The 20,316-nt window shown below is 40.6% G+C and overlaps 1 protein-coding gene across 1 annotated transcript in view; it reads left to right on the top strand.

Annotated features, from left to right (window-relative positions):
• Positions 1–20,316, top strand: part of LOC126455967 (Down syndrome cell adhesion molecule-like protein Dscam2) — a 358,909-nt gene that overhangs the window by 136,053 nt on the left and 202,540 nt on the right. The window contains exon 11 of the mRNA XM_050091727.1: positions 18,891–19,032. Coding sequence (XP_049947684.1) covers positions 18,891–19,032 — 142 coding nt within the window. The remainder of the gene's footprint in view (positions 1–18,890; positions 19,033–20,316) is intronic.

Genomic DNA, 20,316 nt, shown 5'->3' with positions numbered 1-20,316 from the left:
TTCGTGGGATCACGGATCCCTTACAGTGTGCAAGCGTACTCCTCGTCAAGGTTCCAGTCGACCAAGTCTCATCTCTACAATGGAGGATCTCCTTTTACACCTGCACTTGCCTTCCGAGAACAAGTAATGGACTCCCTCCAACATGGTGTTATCATCCCACGCCATTGACCAGAGACGAGCAGCAAACAGCCTTGGGTGTTTCTGTCACATGTGTAGTCTGCAATTACCACCACAACTCAAACGGCTGCATTTGTAGTGATGTCGTGACTGGGTGGCTTAGACTGATGATGAATGGCATAACATTGTGTTCAGCGATGAATCACGGTTCCGTTCTACACTGCATGACCATCGTCGAGTATGGTGCCGACTTGGGGAGGAGTCTCATTCTTCCAACCTTTTGGAGAGGAACGGCGGTGTTTCCCCTGGCGCCATCATGTGGGAGCCATTTCATATGACTTTAGTTCACGGCTGGTGGTAACTTAGCTAACTGTGACGGTACAGCGGTACACGACGGACGTCCTGCGCCCTCATGTGTTACCTCTCACGCGACGGTACCGTGGTGCCATTTTTCAACAGAACAATGCTAGTCCACCTATGGCTCGTGTCTCCATGAACCGTCTGCGTGATGTTGAGGTACTCCCCGATAGAACATACGTGGGACCTGCTCGGACACTACTCCGTCCCAGCACCAGTATCCGGGATATCAAGGACTAATTACGACAGCTGTGGGCCTTCTCACCTCAGGAGAGGGTGCAACGGCTTTGTGACACCCTCCCAATCGCACTGGCGCACGTATCAAAGCCACAAGGGGTACAATGGCATGCTGATAAGTGAGCTCAAACTGAACTCGATTTTGTAATCATTGAAGTAATATCATGAACCCTCTCAACCCGTGAAATTTCATTTCGGTTCCTGCTCGATTTCTGGGTAATTCGAGTTTTCTTTCAGGCACTGTAGTTTTTGCGTACTTAAAACATCAAAGAGCTTATTACGCTTTTTTGGGATGCACCCCATGTTACTTTCATTTATATTTGCCGTCCAGTATAACGTACTGGCCTTTATTACCGACACCCTTTCATTCGTGGGATACGGCATGCTTTTCGCGGATGATGCTGTAGTATACAGAGAAGTTGCAGCATTCGAAAATTGTAGCGAAATGCAGGAAGATCTGCAGCGGATAGGCACTTGGTGCAGGGAGTGGCAACTGACCCTTAACATAAACAAATGTAATGTATTGCGAATACATAGAAAGAAGGATGCTTTATTGTATGATTATATGATAGCGGAACAAACACCGGTAGCAGTTACTTCTGTAAAATATCTAGGAGTATGCGTGCGGAACGATTTGCAGTGGAATGATCATATAAAATTAATTGTTGGTAAGGCGGGTACCAGGTTCAGATTCATTGGGAGAGTCCTTAGAAAATGTAGTCCATCAACAAAGGAGGTGGCTTACAAAACACTCGTTCGACCTATACTTGAGTATTGCTCATCACTGTGGGATGCGTACCAGATCGGGTTGACGGAGGAGATAGAGAAGATCCAAAGAAGAGCGGCGCGTTTCATCACATTTGGTAAGCGTGATAGCGTACGGAGATGTTTAGCAAACTCAAGTGGCAGAGTCTGCAAGAGAGGCGCTCTGCATCGCGGTGTATCTTGCTGGCCAGGTTTCGAGAGGGTGCGTTTCTGAATGAGGTATCGAATATATTGCTTCCCCCTACTTATACTTCCCGAGGAGATCACGAATGTAAAATTAGAGAGATTCGAGCGCGCACGGAGGCTTTCCGGCAGTCGTTCTTCCCGCGAACCATACGCGACTGGAACATAAAAAGGAGGTAATGACAGTGGCACGTAAAGTGCCCTCCGCCACACACCGTTGGGTGGCTTGCGGAGTATAAATGTAGATGTAGATGTAGATCACACGAGGACGAAGAAACGGTAAAATTGCAGGTTGGTTGGTTGGTTGTTTGGGAGAAGAGACCAAACAGCGAGGTTATCGGTCTCATAGGATTAGGGAAACATGGGGAAGGAAGTCAGCCGTGCCCTTTCAAAGGAACCATCCCGGCATTTGCCTGGAGCGATTTAGGGAAATCACGGAAAACCTAAATCAGGATGGCCGGACGTGGGATTTAACCGTCGTCCTTCCGAATGCGAGTTCAGTGTGGTAAAATTGCAATATGTTGTTTTCAGAGAGAGGCCACTGTTATTTTCGACTTACTGTATTTCCTGCAATTATCCACCACTGATGTCTGTCTTTTGTTTTCCGTTAACGATAACCCACCGCTAAACATATTTTTAGACGAATTAATATCTCAGCTACCTGTCCTGTCATTTCCTTAGACCGCACTTTGCCGGTAGTAGCGTGTGGCGAAATTTCTGCCGCCTCCGCACTCTGTTTTTTTTTCTCGCTGTGAAAATGGTTGAGCGCGAGAGGCCTGGCCGCATATTGCCCAGCTCCAGTTAGCCATTAATTGCTCCTGTCCGGGAGGGGGAGGCCGGCAGATTAATGGCCGCGGACGCCGTATCCTCGCGGGTGCAATCAGTTCTTCGGCGTTCAGAGTGCTTCCGGGAGGAGAACTGATAGCACATCTCTTTTTCATCCTCTCTCCTGGTACCTATGACTGCATTTTTCTTCAGAAAACGTAGAGCCAAGAACGGTCTGATAATCTGTTCAGCTTATAAGTGGTTCGCTCGAGAACACGGCTAAATGCGTGCTCACGCACTAGTCACAAAGTTTTAATTACCACCTTCAAAATGCAGTTTGAGTAATTAATGTTTTGTTTGTTTGTGGTTACAAAGGCGCAGTGGTTCTTCGCACTGAAATTCCTGTGCCACCTCATCATAGTATTCCACTAGAGGAGTCAAAAGAAAATGGCGTAACTAGAGTTATAAAAAACACAATGACCACAGGCTTCCGTAAACTATCGTAAGTAAGCGTACACTATGGTAGTTTCTCTAGCAACCCTGGTCACTTCTGATCGTAACCGCATTACGTGTACTGCATACATATCATGTGTTACGTCATTTCGATCGCTTTGTTTGCGTATGCGATCAGTGGGTTACTAGAGTCCCCTACAAACCAGAAGCGGTGAACTGACCAGATACTGAGTGAGGGTATATAAAGGAACGCATAACGTACGGAACATTTTTGTCCTCTGCAGTCATGGACTGTGCGGCTGATCCCGGCGGAGGTTCCAGTCCTCCATCGGGCATAGGTGTGTGTGTTTTTCCTTAGGATAATTTAGGTTAAGTAGTGTGTAAGATTCGGGGCTGTTGACCTTAGCAGTTAAGTCCCATAAGATTTCACACACATTTGAACATTTTTGTCCTACATACTTATCCTTCTGTCTGTTACTTAAAAATAAACAGTATTTATTGAAAAACTGAAACTGTCAATATTTAATTCAGGTTTTATTCGAAAATTGTTGATTTGGAATGTGAAACAGAAAGTTATTGTTGTAAAAATAAAAAGCAATACAATTTTTTTACATAACACTAGACAACGCAATTTTCTATAAAAAAGTAATATTTCGTAAATGTGCAAAACAAAAACATACCAAACTCGCTTCAGGACATAGCTCAGCAATTTTTCCACAATATTCTTTCTTCCTGGAGTGCTAGTCCCACAAGGTACGCAGGAGGGCTTCTGGAAGGTAGGTGACGACGTACCTAGCGAAAGTACAGCTATGAGGACGCGTCGAGGCTAGTGTTTGCATAGCTCAGTCGGTAGAACACGTGCCTGTGAAAGGCAAAGGTTTCGAGTTCCAGTCTAGGTCCGGCACACAGTTTCAATCTGCCAGGAAGTACAAGGTATCGGCGCACACTCCGCTGCAGGGTGAAAAATTTTGTTCTGGAAACATATCCTATGCTGTGGCGAAGCCACACCTCCGCAGTTTCCCTTCTGCCGCGAGTGCTAGTCCTGCAGTGTTTCGCAGGAGAACGTCTATGAAGGTTGGAAGGTATGAGACGAGGTAATGGCGGAAGTTGTGAGGATTGGTCAGGAGCCGTTCTTGGATAGCTCAGTCGTTAGAGCACTTGCCGATGAAAGGTAAACGTCGCGAGTTCGAGTCTTTGTCCAGCTCACAGTTTTAATTTCCCAGGAAGTTTCATATTTTCTTACGTTTTTGCTTGTTAACTGTACTTGCATCAAAAGTAATGGCATCAGAAGTTAGGCAATCAACTAATTTTTCATACTTATAAATTGCAGTTTATGTTTTGCAAGGATATAAATTACACAGTGGACTAATACTGGGCGATGTGCAACTCTAATACCGCGCAAAACAAACAAAAAAATAGAGAGAAATCGTCGACTTCCAGTTTCTGTCTTACACATTCCTTTATGTTTCTTCCTCTACACGTAATTCTACCATTTACTGCGTCATTTATGTACTATACCGAAATTACCGAACCACAGATTTGATAGGGTGCAACTCCAGGCGCAACTCATTGATAGAGGACACTATCGTGCGGTAACTTATTTTCGGCAGCAGCGGAAATTTTAACACAGTATCGGCCAGTATCGAGTCAATCTAGATGACCTCCTTAGCGGTTTCGCTTGGTCTGGCACAGTTGCAACAGCTATAGAGCTCAAATGACAAGACACTCCCGAGAAAAGTGAAGAAAATCTGAAAGGTGGAATGAATGAACTTGAAGACAATATTGTAGAAAGGAAGCGAAAGTAGACGAAGAATGGGACGGAAGATATGATGCTGCAAAAAGGATCTGATAGAGAACTGGAAGTCCCAAGTCGAAACATGCTACCAGAAATACACAAAATTCCAACAGATTTATTGAGATCCGTTGAGGATCTAGTCATGATGAAAGTGTTCCACCCGGTTGAGGTAGGTATGTGAGACAAGAGAAATACAACCAGACTTCAAGAAGAAAGTAATAGTTTCAATTCCAAAGAAGGCAAGTGCTGGCAGCTGGCAGTATTACCGAACTGCCAGATTAATAAACCTTGGTTGCAAAATACTGGCACAAATTATTTACAGGACTCAAGAAAAATAGTTAAAAACCGACTTCTGGAAAGGTATCTTGGGTTCCGGAGCAATTTGGGAGCATGAATGAAATCTTCTCGATTTTCAAGCCGCGTCAGTTCGTATAAAATTCAGGAGTAAAAACTGCGGATTGCAGCGGCTGCGACGATTTTCCGCTTGTATAGTCACTTTTACGGTCGCCAACCGACGGACGTTCGGAAGGTGAGTTGGGCATCTCACAGCAGCTCCGGTCCGCCGCAGGACCGAACGACGTCAGGTTGCACAAGGGGCCGGCGCCAGGTTTGAAACTGCCGCTCCTGCCTCCCTACAAGCGTTAAGCATCCGCCATTGCTTCCTTTCGACATCAAAATCCCGCCCCCACGCCCTATTTAGTGTGTCCATTGTCCATGCAATACTCAGCTACGGCCGACTTGTCAAGCTCCCTTTGCTTAATCTGTCTCTCATGCTCTGCAACTGTACGAATTGTCTGGCCTATATAGATACTGCCGCATTCGCAAGACACACCATACACACCGGGCACACGAAGAGCTGTGTCGTATTTAACAGGGCGCAGAATATCTCGTACTTTGGGGGCGGGCCGGAACACTGTTCTTAGTCAATGTCTCTGCAGCACACGTCCTACCTTGTTGCTTGTTGCCCCACGGTATGGCAGGAAAGGCACCGGCTTGGCTTCTTCTGCCGATTCACAAGGCATCCCTATTCTGTGGTACCTGAAAGAGTTTGCAATGTCTCTTTTGCTGTAACCATTCTCTGCTGCTTTTCAGGCTGTAGGTGATCGTCGTCAGAAATAATTTTTGCTCTGTGTATTAACGCGGTCAGGACCGCTTTCTTGTGTAAAGGGTGGTGAAAAATATCGGCGTTCAAATATCGATCAATGTGCGTCGGTTTCCTGTGCACTGAATGACCAAGCCGGCCCCACTTCCGCTCAACTAAAACATCGAAGTACGGTAGCTTGCCATCCTTTTCCATCTCGATGGTAGGAACATGCGAGTCAGTACTGACCCAGTGGCTGGTCTAAGAAGATAGATAGCATTTGTAGATTTAGAGAAGGCTCTTAACAATGTTACCTGAAATTTTGAAGGTGACAGTTAGAAAATGCTAGGAGCCAAAGGTTATCTACAAACTGTACAGAAACCAGAGTGCTGTTATAAGAGTCGCGGCACAAGGCAAGCTGTAGCTGAGAAAGAAATGAGACGGACTTGTAGTCTGTGCTCGCTATAATTCAATCTGTACGTTGAGCAAGCAGGAAAGGAAACCGAGAAGACATTTGTAAAGATAATACAACTACGGGGAGAATGAGGTTTGTTGATGACATCGTAATTCTGTCAGAGGCGGCCTAGCGCTTGGAACATCAATTGAATGGAACGGAAAGTGTCTTCAGAATAGGTTATGAGCGTCAACAAAAGTAGAACAACGCTAATGAAATGTAATCGAATTAAATCAGATGATGCTGAGGGAATCTGATTAGGGAATGAAACACCTAAAGTGTGTGCTGAGAGCCTCTCACCGCGGACAACGACGTAGCTGCCGGCCTTCACTTAACGGCCGAGAGCAGCGCCGTTTGTGCAGAGTTGTCACTTCTTATAGACAAGCATTACTGAATGAAATAACCGCAGAAATCAATGTGGGACGTATGGCGAACGTATCCGTTAGGACAGCGCGGCGAAATATGGCATTAATGGGCCATGGCAGCAGTCGACCGATGCGAATGCCTTTGCTAACAACATGACATCGCTTGTAGCGCCTCCCCTGGGCTCGTGACCATATCGGTTGGACCCTAGACGACCAGAAATCATCTCTTTGGAGATTCCAGAGAGACTACGAGAGGGTATATCCTGTTCTGTGTAGTGTGGCTCGTAAATACTTACGAATAGTTGCTTCCTCTGTTCCTTCTGAAAGACTGTTTTCTAATGCAAGGGACGCGGCCACAGCCTGCCATTCAAAACTCACAGTCAGTGTTAAAAGATTATATAATACATTAGCATTCCTCAGTTCACTTCCTGAAAAATATTGGTGCTGTGAGCTACTCACTGTAGTATCTGTGTTGAGAACGACCATATTCTGTAACTTTACTAATAAATGTTAAATAGACACAAATCTATTTCTGCTAAAAATAAAAAATGGTAATTAGGTGCCGTACTTCATTAAATTGAGCTACTATTCTCTTTCAAATTCTAAAGGTGGCAGGGGTAAAATACAGGGAGTGAAGGGCTATTTACAATTTGTACAGAAACCAGATGGCAGTTATAAGAGTCGAGGGGCATGAAAGGGAAGCAGTGCTTGGGAAGGGACTGAGACAGGGTTGTAGCCTCTCCCTGATGTTATTCAATCTGTTCAGCAAGCAGTAAAGGAAACAAAAGAAAAATTCGGAGTAGGTATTAAAATCCATGGAGAAGAAATGAAAACTTTGCGGCTCGCCAATGACGTAATTCTGTCAGAGACAGCAAAGGACTTGGAAGAGCAGTTGAACGGAATGGACTGTGTCTTGAAAGGAGGGTATAAGATGAACATCAACAAAAGCAAAACGAGGATAATGGAATGTAGTCGAATTAAGTCGGGTGATGCTGAGGGGGTTAGATTAGGAAATAGGACACTTAAAGTAGTAAAGGGGTTTTGCTATTTGGGGAGCAAAATAACTGATGATGGTCGAAGTAGAGAGGATGTAAAATGTAGACTGGCTATGGCAAAGAAAGCGTTTCTGAAGAAGAGAAATTTGTTTACATCGAGTATAGATTTAAGTGTCAGGAAGTCGTTTCTGAAAGTATTTGTGTGGAGTGTAGCCATGTATGGAAGTGAAACATGGACGATAAATAGTTTGGACAAGAAGAGAATAGAAGCGTTCGAAATGTGGTGCTACAGAAGAATGCTGAAGATTAGATGGGTAGATCACATAACTAATGAGGAGATATTGAATGGAATTGGGGAGGAGTTTCTGGCGCAGCTTGACAAGAAGAAGGGACCGCTTGGTAGGACATGTTCTGAGGCATCAAGGGATCACAAATTTAGCCTTGGAGGGTAACGTGGAGGGTAAAAATCGTAGAGGGAGACCAAGAAATGAATACACTAAGCAGATTCAGAAGGATGTGGGTTGCAGTAAGTACTGGGAGATGAAGAAACTTGCGCAGGATAGAGTAGCATGGAGAGCTGCATCAAACCAGCCTCAGGACTGAAGACCACAACAACAACAACAATTCTTAATTACAAAAAGAGGGATATAGCTGTAATAGCATCACTTTATTTTTGTAGAACAAACCTTTTTATCAAAAAAGTAATCTCAGGGGTAATGCTCTATGGATCTAAAAATAAAGATGTAAGATATCAATTAACAGAATAGTCGATTATTACGATAGAATTAATTGATTCACTTAAAAGATCAAAAGGTGTGTTACCAGAGTCTTATTCATTATCGCCTATCCACAGCCTCTAGTTGGAGGAGGCCTTGCCCCTTTTCCTTGGCCACGGCCCACCCGTAGTGCAGGGGCTATCATCAATCAGTTTATTGGTCAGCTATCTTATACCGCCAGTGGTATGCCGTCAGTTCATAATAGTGCTCCAGAGGTAAGCCGAACGAGTATAGAAATCATTGATACGCACATCATCCATATGAGGAGAAACCAGCGACCATGGCGTCTCCAGATGGGGATTTTTTTTCGCAGTTTTGTGGAAAATGCTTTTTTGGGGGCACGTTTTGGGAAACGAAAACGTCGGGGAAATTTTTTGGGGAAAAAAATTTCGGGAGTGAGGAAATTTTGTAAGCATAACCATACGGCTAATGTCACCTCTGACATTTTAGTTCAAATAACATGTATTTAGTTTTATGGATATGCTCTCTCTCTCTCTCTCTCTCTCTCTATATATATATATATATATATATATATATATATATATACAAATCTATCAGCACACCTTTCCTTTTCTCGTCGCTGGTGTTCGGTGGCAGCTTCATATCGATGGCTGCAAGATATGGATTGTAGCACATATCGAAGTCACGGCGTGTTCAGCCATTGCTAACCGAAGCCCATGCAATGCCTGATATAAATTTTTGTTTATCCATTAAGGAACTACATAGCGATTTATTATTATGATTTACAATTTGGTAGGTGTGAACGATAGAAAGCAATGATTTCGACCGACATTTGACAAAGACTTGTCATTTCTCCAAACGTAAGTACAACAACGCAGAGTCTTCCTTGTAGCACATTGCGTCCGTTTCCGGTTCTTTCTTGCATTCACAAAAGAAGCAATTTATTCCGAACACAGCTGCCGAAAGTCGCGGGTTTAGATGTACGTGGTAGAGGTTTTTTCGGTGTTTTGTTTGTTGTTATGCTCGCTGATGCTGTGATTTTTACGATGTATTAACTGAAAGAGTAGGTATCTATTATCTAAACCATACACCATGCGAAGATATCGGCCTGCATGGGAAGCCGAAACACAATTTTCTGGTACGTTTCTGAATTTGTACGGTTTCTAGGTTCTTCTCTTGATGAAAACTAGAGTTTGTCTTGTCTAAAAAGCTACAACTAAGCGATTTTCATTTTATTTTTAGAATAAATGCAATTATGACGAAATAACACTGTACGATATCGTACCATTCCTTTATTGCTTATTGATTGAGATCAATGAGTAGGTAACAGAGTGTGAAATACGGAAGGGTGAGTACTGATTATTAGTTTGTGTGTTAATTTATACTGAGTTGGTTGTGTAGGGTGTTCTTGTTGTTTTGTATGCCACTAAAGCAAGACGTAAATGTGTATTTATGGTAACTGGATTGCTGGCGTTATGGGCTTATATTCGTTTTGATGGAATAAGCTCCCTAAAACGGCTGTAGACGATACGACCAGATGATTGGGGCCAGCAGACCAAACCACACACCATGGATCGACTGAAAATACACATAAATCTCACTCTCATTGGTCAGAAACGAGCGACGCAGTGCGGTTTTTGGTTTAGTTCGTGGTCCAGACTTCGATATTACCGTCTGAGGGCCCTTTTTGCTTGCTTGGTGTTGCCGTTAGGACGTCCCAAGACATAAGTGGCATTTTTTGCGAAATTCAACACATATAACCTTTAATTATTTGCTGTTTCATCTTAATGACTCACATAATAAATGTTATCGCTATTTAATGATGGTAACGTGCTGACTCGAGGCGATAAATGAGACATGAAAATTTGTACATATATGAGTAGGATTCTAGAATTTAATGTTTACATGGTAAGTGAAACACCAAATGCTCATTTGTACTTTTTAACATGTAATAAACATTATTTTTTAAATTTACTTTTCATAGTTGGCTTTCTGCACACGGAATAAATATTCCGGTGTTACTGTACGCAAAGTGACAAAAACTGCTTTTGTTCCTTCTCGACCATGGTTAAACGATGAAAGTTTTGTACAGGGCTTAACTTCTGCGAGCACCTCCCTAGGAATTTATTTTGAACGCGATCGGAGATTTATAGTACACGTGTATTAAATCGCAAAGCAACTACAATCTGCCGCTGCGCTGGAATCAGTGCATGTGGCAATGGGCGACCAACGTGATGTAATGAAGTATCTTCACTATCATTCAGCGCTAAATGTTTTATCAATTAATATCGGACACATGTTCACCGGACAACTACAGTGCAACTGATTGAGCGTTACGACTGGCAGTACTTGAAAACATGATCTCGCAGTGACGAAGACAAACGACTTGGCCTGTATATCGAACAGAGACAGATGGTAGCACTTGTTGTTTCTGTTAAATCTTGTGGTTTTTTGTTTTGATTATAAGAAACTATGTTTTAAAAACCTGAAATTCAGAACAGTCTTCTGTAAAAAATATTTCTCCAAAAGTTTTCAAAAATCTTAGACAGATAACTAAAGAGACAACTTCTGTATTTAATCACTTAACTTACAATACAATGGAACTCAAAAGTTCTTCCTTCTTTGGGATGTAATGCTTACCAAGGGTTGCTAAATACTCTTTCGTTAAATTTTCTACATGTTTTACTTTACTTATTAATCCATATTATCGCCCTTCTTCTGTAAACCTGCCTTTGAGATGCTTTTATCAATTTTTACGTAAGCCTACAATCGACTTCGAAAAGCACAAGCCTTGGTAAGGTGCTGTTACTGCCAAAATAGATTGACGTGGGATGTCACGATGAACAGGCAAACGTTTAACAGGGCTGCTGCCTTATCCTTGCTCCTTATTTAGTACTGAACGCAAACTAATGATATTTTTTACCGAATAAGTAGCTCTCGCCTTCCATCGGCCTTGGTGTATTACACCTGGAGGTCAAATCTCTGACCAATTCTTTAACGAGCTCAGTTTGGTAAAACTTTTGCAGATTTCGGACGCTGTGCAACGCGAGATTTTTTTAATAGAATTATATTTTATCGGTACCTTTCCATTAATCTCGGAACTTTTCGAAGAGTGGAATATCAGGATTTGTTGTCATTTAACTGATTTGTACTTCGAACACACTTTTTAACGCCAATTCATACGCGTGATGGCGACAAGCAAAAATAACCATATCTGTGTTAAATTTTTGTCCAAGAATCACACAGGCACAACTGATTAATCGATATGACCAATATTTGAAGCTGTAGTATCACAACAAAGAATTTGCAATGTATCTTCGAGATGTCAGTCTACAACTGCGTTACAAACGGGTTGTGCCAACGGCGTGCACAAGAGCTTTCCAGCCTTGGCACAGTAATGTGTTTTCTTTATTCAGATACGAAGAACTACTGAATGAAATTCATCTTTTGATTTCCGATAATGTAAAGCAGACGACAGTTGGCCAACCCAGTGAACAGTTACAACATGTGGTACCTCGTTTTGAACATTAGATTGCATGGCTTCCCGCACTCTTTACGTTATTCTGCACGAATTCTTTGAATCGAGAACTTACTTGTAGGAAATTCATGAGTATTATATCCAAGTGCCTAAATGTAGCTTCAGGCATAACCACTGAATCTTCCATACTTAACTGGCACCTCTGCTATTAATTTTGGAGTAATGAAATTTTTCCGCATAGTCGTTTTACAGATTCCAATATGTACGCTCTCGAACAGAGTTGGAAAATCTTCTTGTAAATGCTTGTCATTTTCATTAGAATCAGAAGCTGAGTCTATTGTAACATTTCATAAGATGATGTCGAAGGTATTGGCTTGGAAAATGATTTAGCGCCGTTTTATTTAATGGATTTGAACACGTCCTTTCTTCTTTATTAGCCAACTTTTTGTCCACTCAAGCTAAATGATCATGCCGCCATGCCTTCATTGATTGAAGAACTTCGGCGCGTGCAACGTCAAACAAATCACCCATGTTGTTGACAAACTCTTCTCGGCGCTGCTCAAGTGCGTTTTGGGTTTATTGTGAGTTTTTTTTTTTTTTTTTTAAACTTCCTCCAAGTTTCACGCAATTAGGCAAGGAACTGAAAGGCGTACACTGAGTTTTGCAGTTTCACTGATAGTTAAAGTCGCTTCACTGGTATCATAAAATAAAACTGCCAGAACTTGTCACTGGAGGGCAATTTTGAGCCTTTTATTTGATATTTTACACCGCCCATTTGAAACATGCATTTTTTAGAACTGCTACAGATGCAAACCCAGTTCTAAGCAAAAAAGAGAAAGCAGAAAGATGGAAGGAGTATATTGAGGGTCTGTACAAGGGTGATGTACTTGAGGACAATATTATGGAAATGGAAGAGGATGTAGATGAAGATGAAATGGGAGGTATGATACTGTGTGAAGCGATTGACAGAACACAGAAAGACCTAAGTCGGAACAAGACCCCGGGAGTAGACAACATTCCATTAGAACTACTGATAGCCATGGGAGAGCCAGCCCTGACAAAACTCTATCACCTGGTGAGCGAGATGTATGAGACAGGCGAAATAACCTCAGACTTCAAGAAGAATATAATAATTCTAATCCCAAAGAAAGCAGGTGTTGACAGTTGTGAAAATTACCGTTGCGCACAGTCTGAGTTGCAACACGACATCCTGTCGCTGCACTGAAAACGTTTCAACACGGTGGAGTTGCTGTCAGAGTTCCTCCAAACCATAATCCATAGTAGAGGTCATCCACTGCTGTATTACCCCTTGGGCGGCCTGAGCGAGGCATGTCCTCGACAGTTCTTATCTCTCTGTATCTGCTCCATGTCCGTACAACATTGCTTTGGTTCAGTCTGAGATGCCTGGACATTTCCCTTGTTGGGAGCCCTTCCTGGCACAAAGTAACAATGCAGACGCAATTGATCAACAGTATTGACCATCTAGGCATGGTTGAACTACAGACAACATGAGATGTGTACCTCCTTCCTGGTGGAATGACTGGAACTGATCAGTTGTTGGACCCCCTCTAACTAACAGATGCTCCTCATGCATGGTTGTTTACATCTTTGGGCAGGTTTAGTGACATCTCTGAACAGTCAAAGGGACTGTGTCTGTGATACAATATCCACAGTCAACGTCTACCTTAGGAATTCTGGGAACTGGAGCGATGCAAAACTTTTCTTGATGTGTGTATATGAAACCTTCCAGAGTCTCAAATACTCTTCCACATATACAACTTCTTTCCTAATTCCTAAATTGTGTTAGCAATGATTAAATTTTGCACTGTTGAAAAACTCTACTACGTGGTTTTTGATTTCACACTTTTCACCCCAGTCCATGTTTACTTACTATTTTTCCTTCGATTCCTGTTCCTACTATCAAATTTGAATCCTCAATTGCAATGAAATTTGCATCGTTGTTCATGATCAGAATAATTTATTTTGACTCATTGTACATTCCTTGAATGTCTTCATCATCTGTGGGAATTATGGGCTTATAAACATATATTATGATGTTGTGGCTTGGCTAATTTATATGTTTATAAGATATGAAATATTTTCACTGTATCTCTCACAAACTGAAGTAAAATAGTAGAAATTGCCTCTGCATAACTTATTCAACACGCCACTGTAACAACAAAGTAAAGACCCATGTTTTAGGTGCAACACAATGGGACTGTTGGCTTAAAATAGTTAATAAACCAGCAGCAGATCACAGCGCCCCATAGGTGCTCTCCATGTACCATGTGGACAACGGGAAGAAAATGTGTTGGTGGGACACGTATACCCCACTGATTGTGAAAGGATTAATTACTGCCACCTCTCCATCTGGGCATAAGCAAATATGTTGGTGAGGCACCTATGTTATCATGAACTATCGCATACTTCCTTATCTTTTTCTTCAACATATCCATGATTCATAAATGTTTTACTTTAATTCTGTGGCCTACTGTCCATCTTATTGCCATAAATGTCAGTTACTTCAGGAGAGGAAAATCATGATTGCCATCTGTCTACATATCACTTAACCCTCTATCATATGACTTTTTTTTAGGAAACCAACTGCAATGAAAAACATATCTGGGGGTAGGGTCTGACATACAAAATACTGTGTAATAGGTTAAACATAGAAATTTTGATGTAATTTAGCTTTATTCTATATTTTAGGTTTGTTGCCAGATGGCAACACCATGCATATGTCAGCACACTTCCCAGAAGACTCACAACACTTTTATTTACATACATGTATAAAATGATATATAAAAACAAAGATGAGGTGACTTACCGAACAAAAGCGCTGGCAGGTCGATAGACACACAAACAAACACAAACATACACACAAAATTCAAGCTTTCGCAACAAACTGTCGCCTCATCAGGAAAGAGGGAAGGAGAGGGGAAGACGAAAGGAAGTGGGTTTTAAGGGAGAGGGTAAGGAGTCATTCCAATCCCGGGAGCGGAAAGACTTACCTTAGGGGGAAAAAAGGACAGGTATACACTCGCACACACGCACATATCCATCCACACATACAGACACAAGCAGACCATTATATTGATATCATTAATTTGAATCCAACAATTACGTTTGTTATTGTCACTGTTGCATTTCGAAATCTTTTCTGTCGTCTTATTTTCCTCTTTCTGTTTTTGCCAGTAGTTTCACTTTGTATTCACCTTCTCCTTTTTACCATAATCTGCTATACTATTTTATCCCGCCTATATATATACTCAATAATACGTAACCCACTTCCAAACCATAACCAAAAAAATATTTTTTTTTTTTTTTTTTTTTTGCCGCTTTCAGCACTACCGCCGCTATAATATCCACCGTTTCTAGTTCACAAACAGCTCCTTTCACCTTTTAAACAACCATTTCGGCCAGTTCTAATAACTTTCGCTATATTTCCATTTCCGTTTTTCCCACATCACTGATCATTTTTAGCCGCTTCCCACGGGTTTTAACGCCATTATTTCTTCGTCAAACAATTGTTAGCCTCATTTTCATAATCTGCCACCACAATACCACTCCTTTTAATATACTACACGCAGTTTTTTCGAAATTTTCCCGAATTTCTCCGTCCTTTAACGTGTTTTGGCGGCAACACAACCACCCAACCTTTATGCACATCGTTGTCTACCAACCCAAGTCCAACATAGCCCAGCTGTAACCAACACCTTTTCGCCTTTTTTCATTCCAGATCTCCAGGGTCTTTAAATATGTCTGCTTGTGTCTGTATGTGTGGATGGATATGTGCGTGTGTGCGAGTGTATACCTGTCCTTTTTTCCCCCTAAGGTAAGTCTTTCCGCTCCCGGGATTGGAATGACTCCTTACCCTCTCCCTTAAAACCCACTTCCTTTCGTCTTCCCCTCTCCTTCCCTCTTTCCTGATGAGGCGACAGTTTGTTGCGAAAGCTTGAATTTTGTGTGTATGTTTGTGTTTGTTTGTGTGTCTATCGACCTGCCAGCGCTTTTGTTCGGTAAGTCACCTCATCTTTGTTTTTATATATAATTTTTCCCACGTGGAATGTTTCCTTCCATTATATTGATATCATGTATAAAATGACTTAGAAAAGATACACAAATGTGCTTCTACATAATTTAGAATAGTTTTAGATGAAAAACTGTTACTCTTCTGTTTTCAAAAAAATATTTTGTCATATTATTCAACAATTCAATACCCCATTTCATCACTCAGTGTGAAATTTCAAAAAACAGTTTTTATTTGCAGTGAAACATAAATGTACCTTGCATTTCAAACACTTCACTCTCACAACTCTATTGCATGATGGAATCTTCCACCTTCCTTTCATATCCATGATAGGCAAATCTCCTAGTCCATCTAGCTGCATATCCTTTTCAGGCAGTGCAGCTGTTGGTCCTTTCTTCTTCTTTGCCATGTAGGCTCTCTCAATAGAATTACTTCTAGGTCTTCCTTGCTTTCTTGCCTCACTTTTCCCCTGGAACAACAAACCTCTGCCTATGGCCTTCTTGAATGCTTTTCCAATGTGTTCCACTTGATAATGCATCTCTTCTGTAAAGAAGCCAAGCATTCACTACCATCAGGTCTAGAGTGTGAAAAAATATTCTGTGATTCAATATTTTGGAACATACAATGCTAGAACTGAATCCACAAGATCAACTTATTATACTCTACTGCTGCCCTGGGGCAAGGCACCTTAACTGACTTCTTCAACTTTTTGTCAAATCTTTCTGCTTCAGTCATTGGATTTGCTCCCAAAAATTGCTGAGTAGTGTCACAAATCTGTTGTCATGCCACTTTACAGCAGAATTCTGCATATGACCCATGGAACACTGTCTTTCATATGTTGCATCTCTTCATTTTCTTCTCAGAATCAAACACACATCCATTTAGACAATTGGAATGAACATTGCCCAGGTTGTAGATTCCTCTTTCTGCCAGTTTCATTTGCAGATCTAAACTACAGAATCTGTTGTCAAAAAATATTTTACAATTTTTGTGCTCTGGACAACATTTCCACTGGCTCCTATGTCAGGAAGATGTTCATTTTGATTAGTTCTGCCAGTGTACAGTTCAAAGCTATATACTAAACCATTCACATCAGATAGTACAAACATTTTGTAGCCCCATATCTTTGGTTTTTTTTTGGATTGTGCTGTTTCATTGCATGACACACTTCGAATAGTATAATTTGCTCGTCAAGGCTGAATTTTTCTGGGTTCATTGGCACTTTAGACTTAGAAACAGTATGGTCAATAAGGCTTCTAATTTTGTATATAGGATCACAGCATGGCTTTCCTTTGGGTATTGTTCTCAAATTATCAGCAAAATTTATGTTACTTTTTATTTGTTCAAAGCAATTTATACGCATTCTATCAGCTACAATGGGAACTCTAGTCTCAGGATTTCAGTAATCTCTAGTAGGAGGGAGTCTAAATCACAGACATAAAGAACTTCATTCCTATCCAGATTTATAATTCTTGTCTGTCAAGTTTCAGCCCTTCTGCAGGATTTTTTTGAATGGAGAGTCTGTTCGACTCCTCAACAATAGTGTCCAACATTTTGCCTCCAAGAAACATATGAAAATATTCTTTCGGTCTGTATACATGAGAAGGGATGTCAAGTGTACCATTCGATTCTGGCATAACTAGTATTTTCTGTCATTTCTTCCAACTACACATATGTTAAGCCTTTTCTTGGTTTTGAACCACTATTTTCTTCTGCCGCTACAATTTCATTTTGATGTAACACATTGTTTTCATGATGTTCTTCCTCTTTTTGTTCCTTTTCCTCTTCTTCTTTTTCTCCTTCCTTGTCATCGGTAGTCTCAGACACAACTATAGCCAAAGTTCCATGAGGAGTATTACATCCAGCACTTTCATCCTGTGAATAATCTGCAAATACTTCTTCATTGTCAGTGTTGCCCAATTTGGAATCATCACTTTCTTCAGGAATATTCCTAATTGACACTGAATGTCTGCCACCATAGAAGCATGAAGCTGGAACTGATGCCACGTCTACAAAATAAAAGTAATAAACAGCATTGTACTGAATCTGCCCATGTTGAAAAAAGGTTATGTTTACATTGGCAAGACATAGTGTTGCCATACGGCAACAAACTGAAAATACTGAGTAATTATTTATGATTCAGTTACAGAGACATCGAAAAATTATCTGTGCTATCATTAAACATCATTTTTCATACCTTAAAAATACAATTTCTTTAGGTGTGATCTAAGTGGCAGAAATAATTCACTTTTTCCACTGCTGTAGTGTGTGTTTACATATAGTGGACCTCCAGCAATGACTATAGACTATCAGCAGTTTCTGCCAACATAATGATGTTAAACACAGTCTAACTTGAAGCAGCCAGACTGTGTGTTGCCATACAGCAACACCACACATATACACACAGTTTCCTTAACATTATATTTAAATTTATGGTTTGTTGCCATATGGCAACACCATGCAATAGAGAGTTAAAAATTAATAAAAGTTCTTTTGTATGTATTCATATTTTAACTATTCAGGTGTTGTGTTTTTGGGGCAGACATCAGAAATTACCTCAGCACTTCCCTTGAGAAGTGTGCAAAAGTTTCCTAAAAACCACAATTGGAGCTAGCCAATTACCAAACCAATAATTATTAATTGACTGTATTAACTGTATTTAGGTTTGACTCACCTCCCTCTCTTAAAAACAAGTTTACTGTGCATTAAGCTAACTGAGCGGAAGGACATTCATCATACCTCTCTCAAAATAATTCCAATTGGAAACACAAGAAAAATATTGATGTTTTTTATTTATCAGCAAAAATATTCCTCAACCTTAGAATGTAGTTTATAGTAGAACTTAGTTAATGAGACATCCAATTATAACACTCATGAATTGTACCTGTAGGAGTTTATATTACGAAAGACAAGCATTTACAATGTAGTTTCCACCCAGCATCAAGTTTGAATACCTTGCAAGAATAGCTGTTTCAGTAATCACTCTCCTGTTGAGATTATAAGTTAATTTATATCATTATCAAATTATTATTTCTAAATGTAGCTGCTCATAAATAGTGATGTATACATTTTTTTCAGAGCCAGCAAGATTTGATGTGATGGAAAAAAACGTTACAGCTCTCCATGGAGACAAGGTTGTTCTTAAATGTGATGTCAGAGGAGATCATCCAATAAATGTGGATTGGCTGTTCAATGGGCAGAATCTTCATCACAGCTATAGGTGAGGGACGTTTTTAGGTTGTGAAATCTCTGATTAATGTTGGTAATATTATCAATTGCCACCAGTTACAACAAAAATGCTAATGTGAAGGTTATTTGTATAGAAAAATCCAGAAAATATGTAATTGTTTCTATTTCTGGTACACTTGTTGTTGTGTTTACCAAAATATAGGAATTTCCCATGGTTGATGATAACAGCTGCTAGCAATTTCTTTCTTTTTACTATCATCAGAAAAATTCCATCAAGGAAGAAATTATTTTAGGTGCAGAAAGGGGCTAAAATCAGTGGCAGTTAAATTTAGGTTGCTATTAGGTTGGGTGGCAAGAAGTGCTTCCTTTTAAACACGTAAAGGAAAGCAGGTTCTTGACAAGGCCAACATGGTTGAACATAGCAGTAGAGCTAAATATGAGGCATTTTTGGAGGAGCAATACTTCTGCAGAAGTCAGCAACAATGTTGGGAGCCTGGAGAGGGAAACTAAGACTAATACATAGTGGGGAGGAAGTGTCTGGGCTTGCAGGCAGAGTGGTATTCCTAGGTGAAAGCAAGACATCAGATGGTACTGACAATGTTACTCCAATTGTTGGAGTGCAAGCATCTTTATCTTGCAGATAGAACTTAGGGAGTTATTGTCACAAAGTAATGGGGTTGTGCTAAATTAGAACAGGCAGTTAAGTAAGATCTGTGGGTGGATGTGTTAATATGTTGAAACAGTAAGAGACTCACGGAATCAGAAAAATTGAAGATCTTTGTAAATGAATGGGTAGCTACTAGAGAGAACAAATTTTATACTAAATGCATTTGAAGAGATACCATTTTCCAGGCTCTATTTTATGAAAATTTTGTGAGATTGGACTTTTAGCTAGGGTGAAGGTACCTTTTCTTGACAGGTAGAAGTAGAATGAATGAGGTATAACAGTCAGGCTAATTTGAGACAACTCCAGCAATAAAGAGATGAAAAATGAAAAAAAATTATGATACAAATAGTTTAAGCAATATTTGACTGTTGCAATAATAAATTGAGAGGGGATCCAAATTATTAGGAAATCTAAGAGAACACTGCATAAGGTGCACAATATAAAAAGACGGATGAGTGATCATGGTTCAGAATGAAATGTTTGGACTTCATGAATAAGATTGTTAGAAAGGTAACAGATATACTGTAATGCAGGCTTTATTGGCAATTTTTATTGATGAATCTTGCTTTGGATACCAGCCAAATGGCAGCATCTACTTGTAGCAATGTTTTAATGAGTTTCTTACTCATCATATTCATGCAAGTTGAT

Source organism: Schistocerca serialis, chromosome 1, assembly GCF_023864345.2.
Source record: "Schistocerca serialis cubense isolate TAMUIC-IGC-003099 chromosome 1, iqSchSeri2.2, whole genome shotgun sequence".
In the NCBI taxonomy this organism is placed as follows: domain Eukaryota; kingdom Metazoa; phylum Arthropoda; class Insecta; order Orthoptera; family Acrididae; genus Schistocerca; species Schistocerca serialis.
The sequence above is the reverse complement of the archived record's forward strand: the minus strand, read 5'-3'. Positions and strand labels throughout refer to the sequence as shown.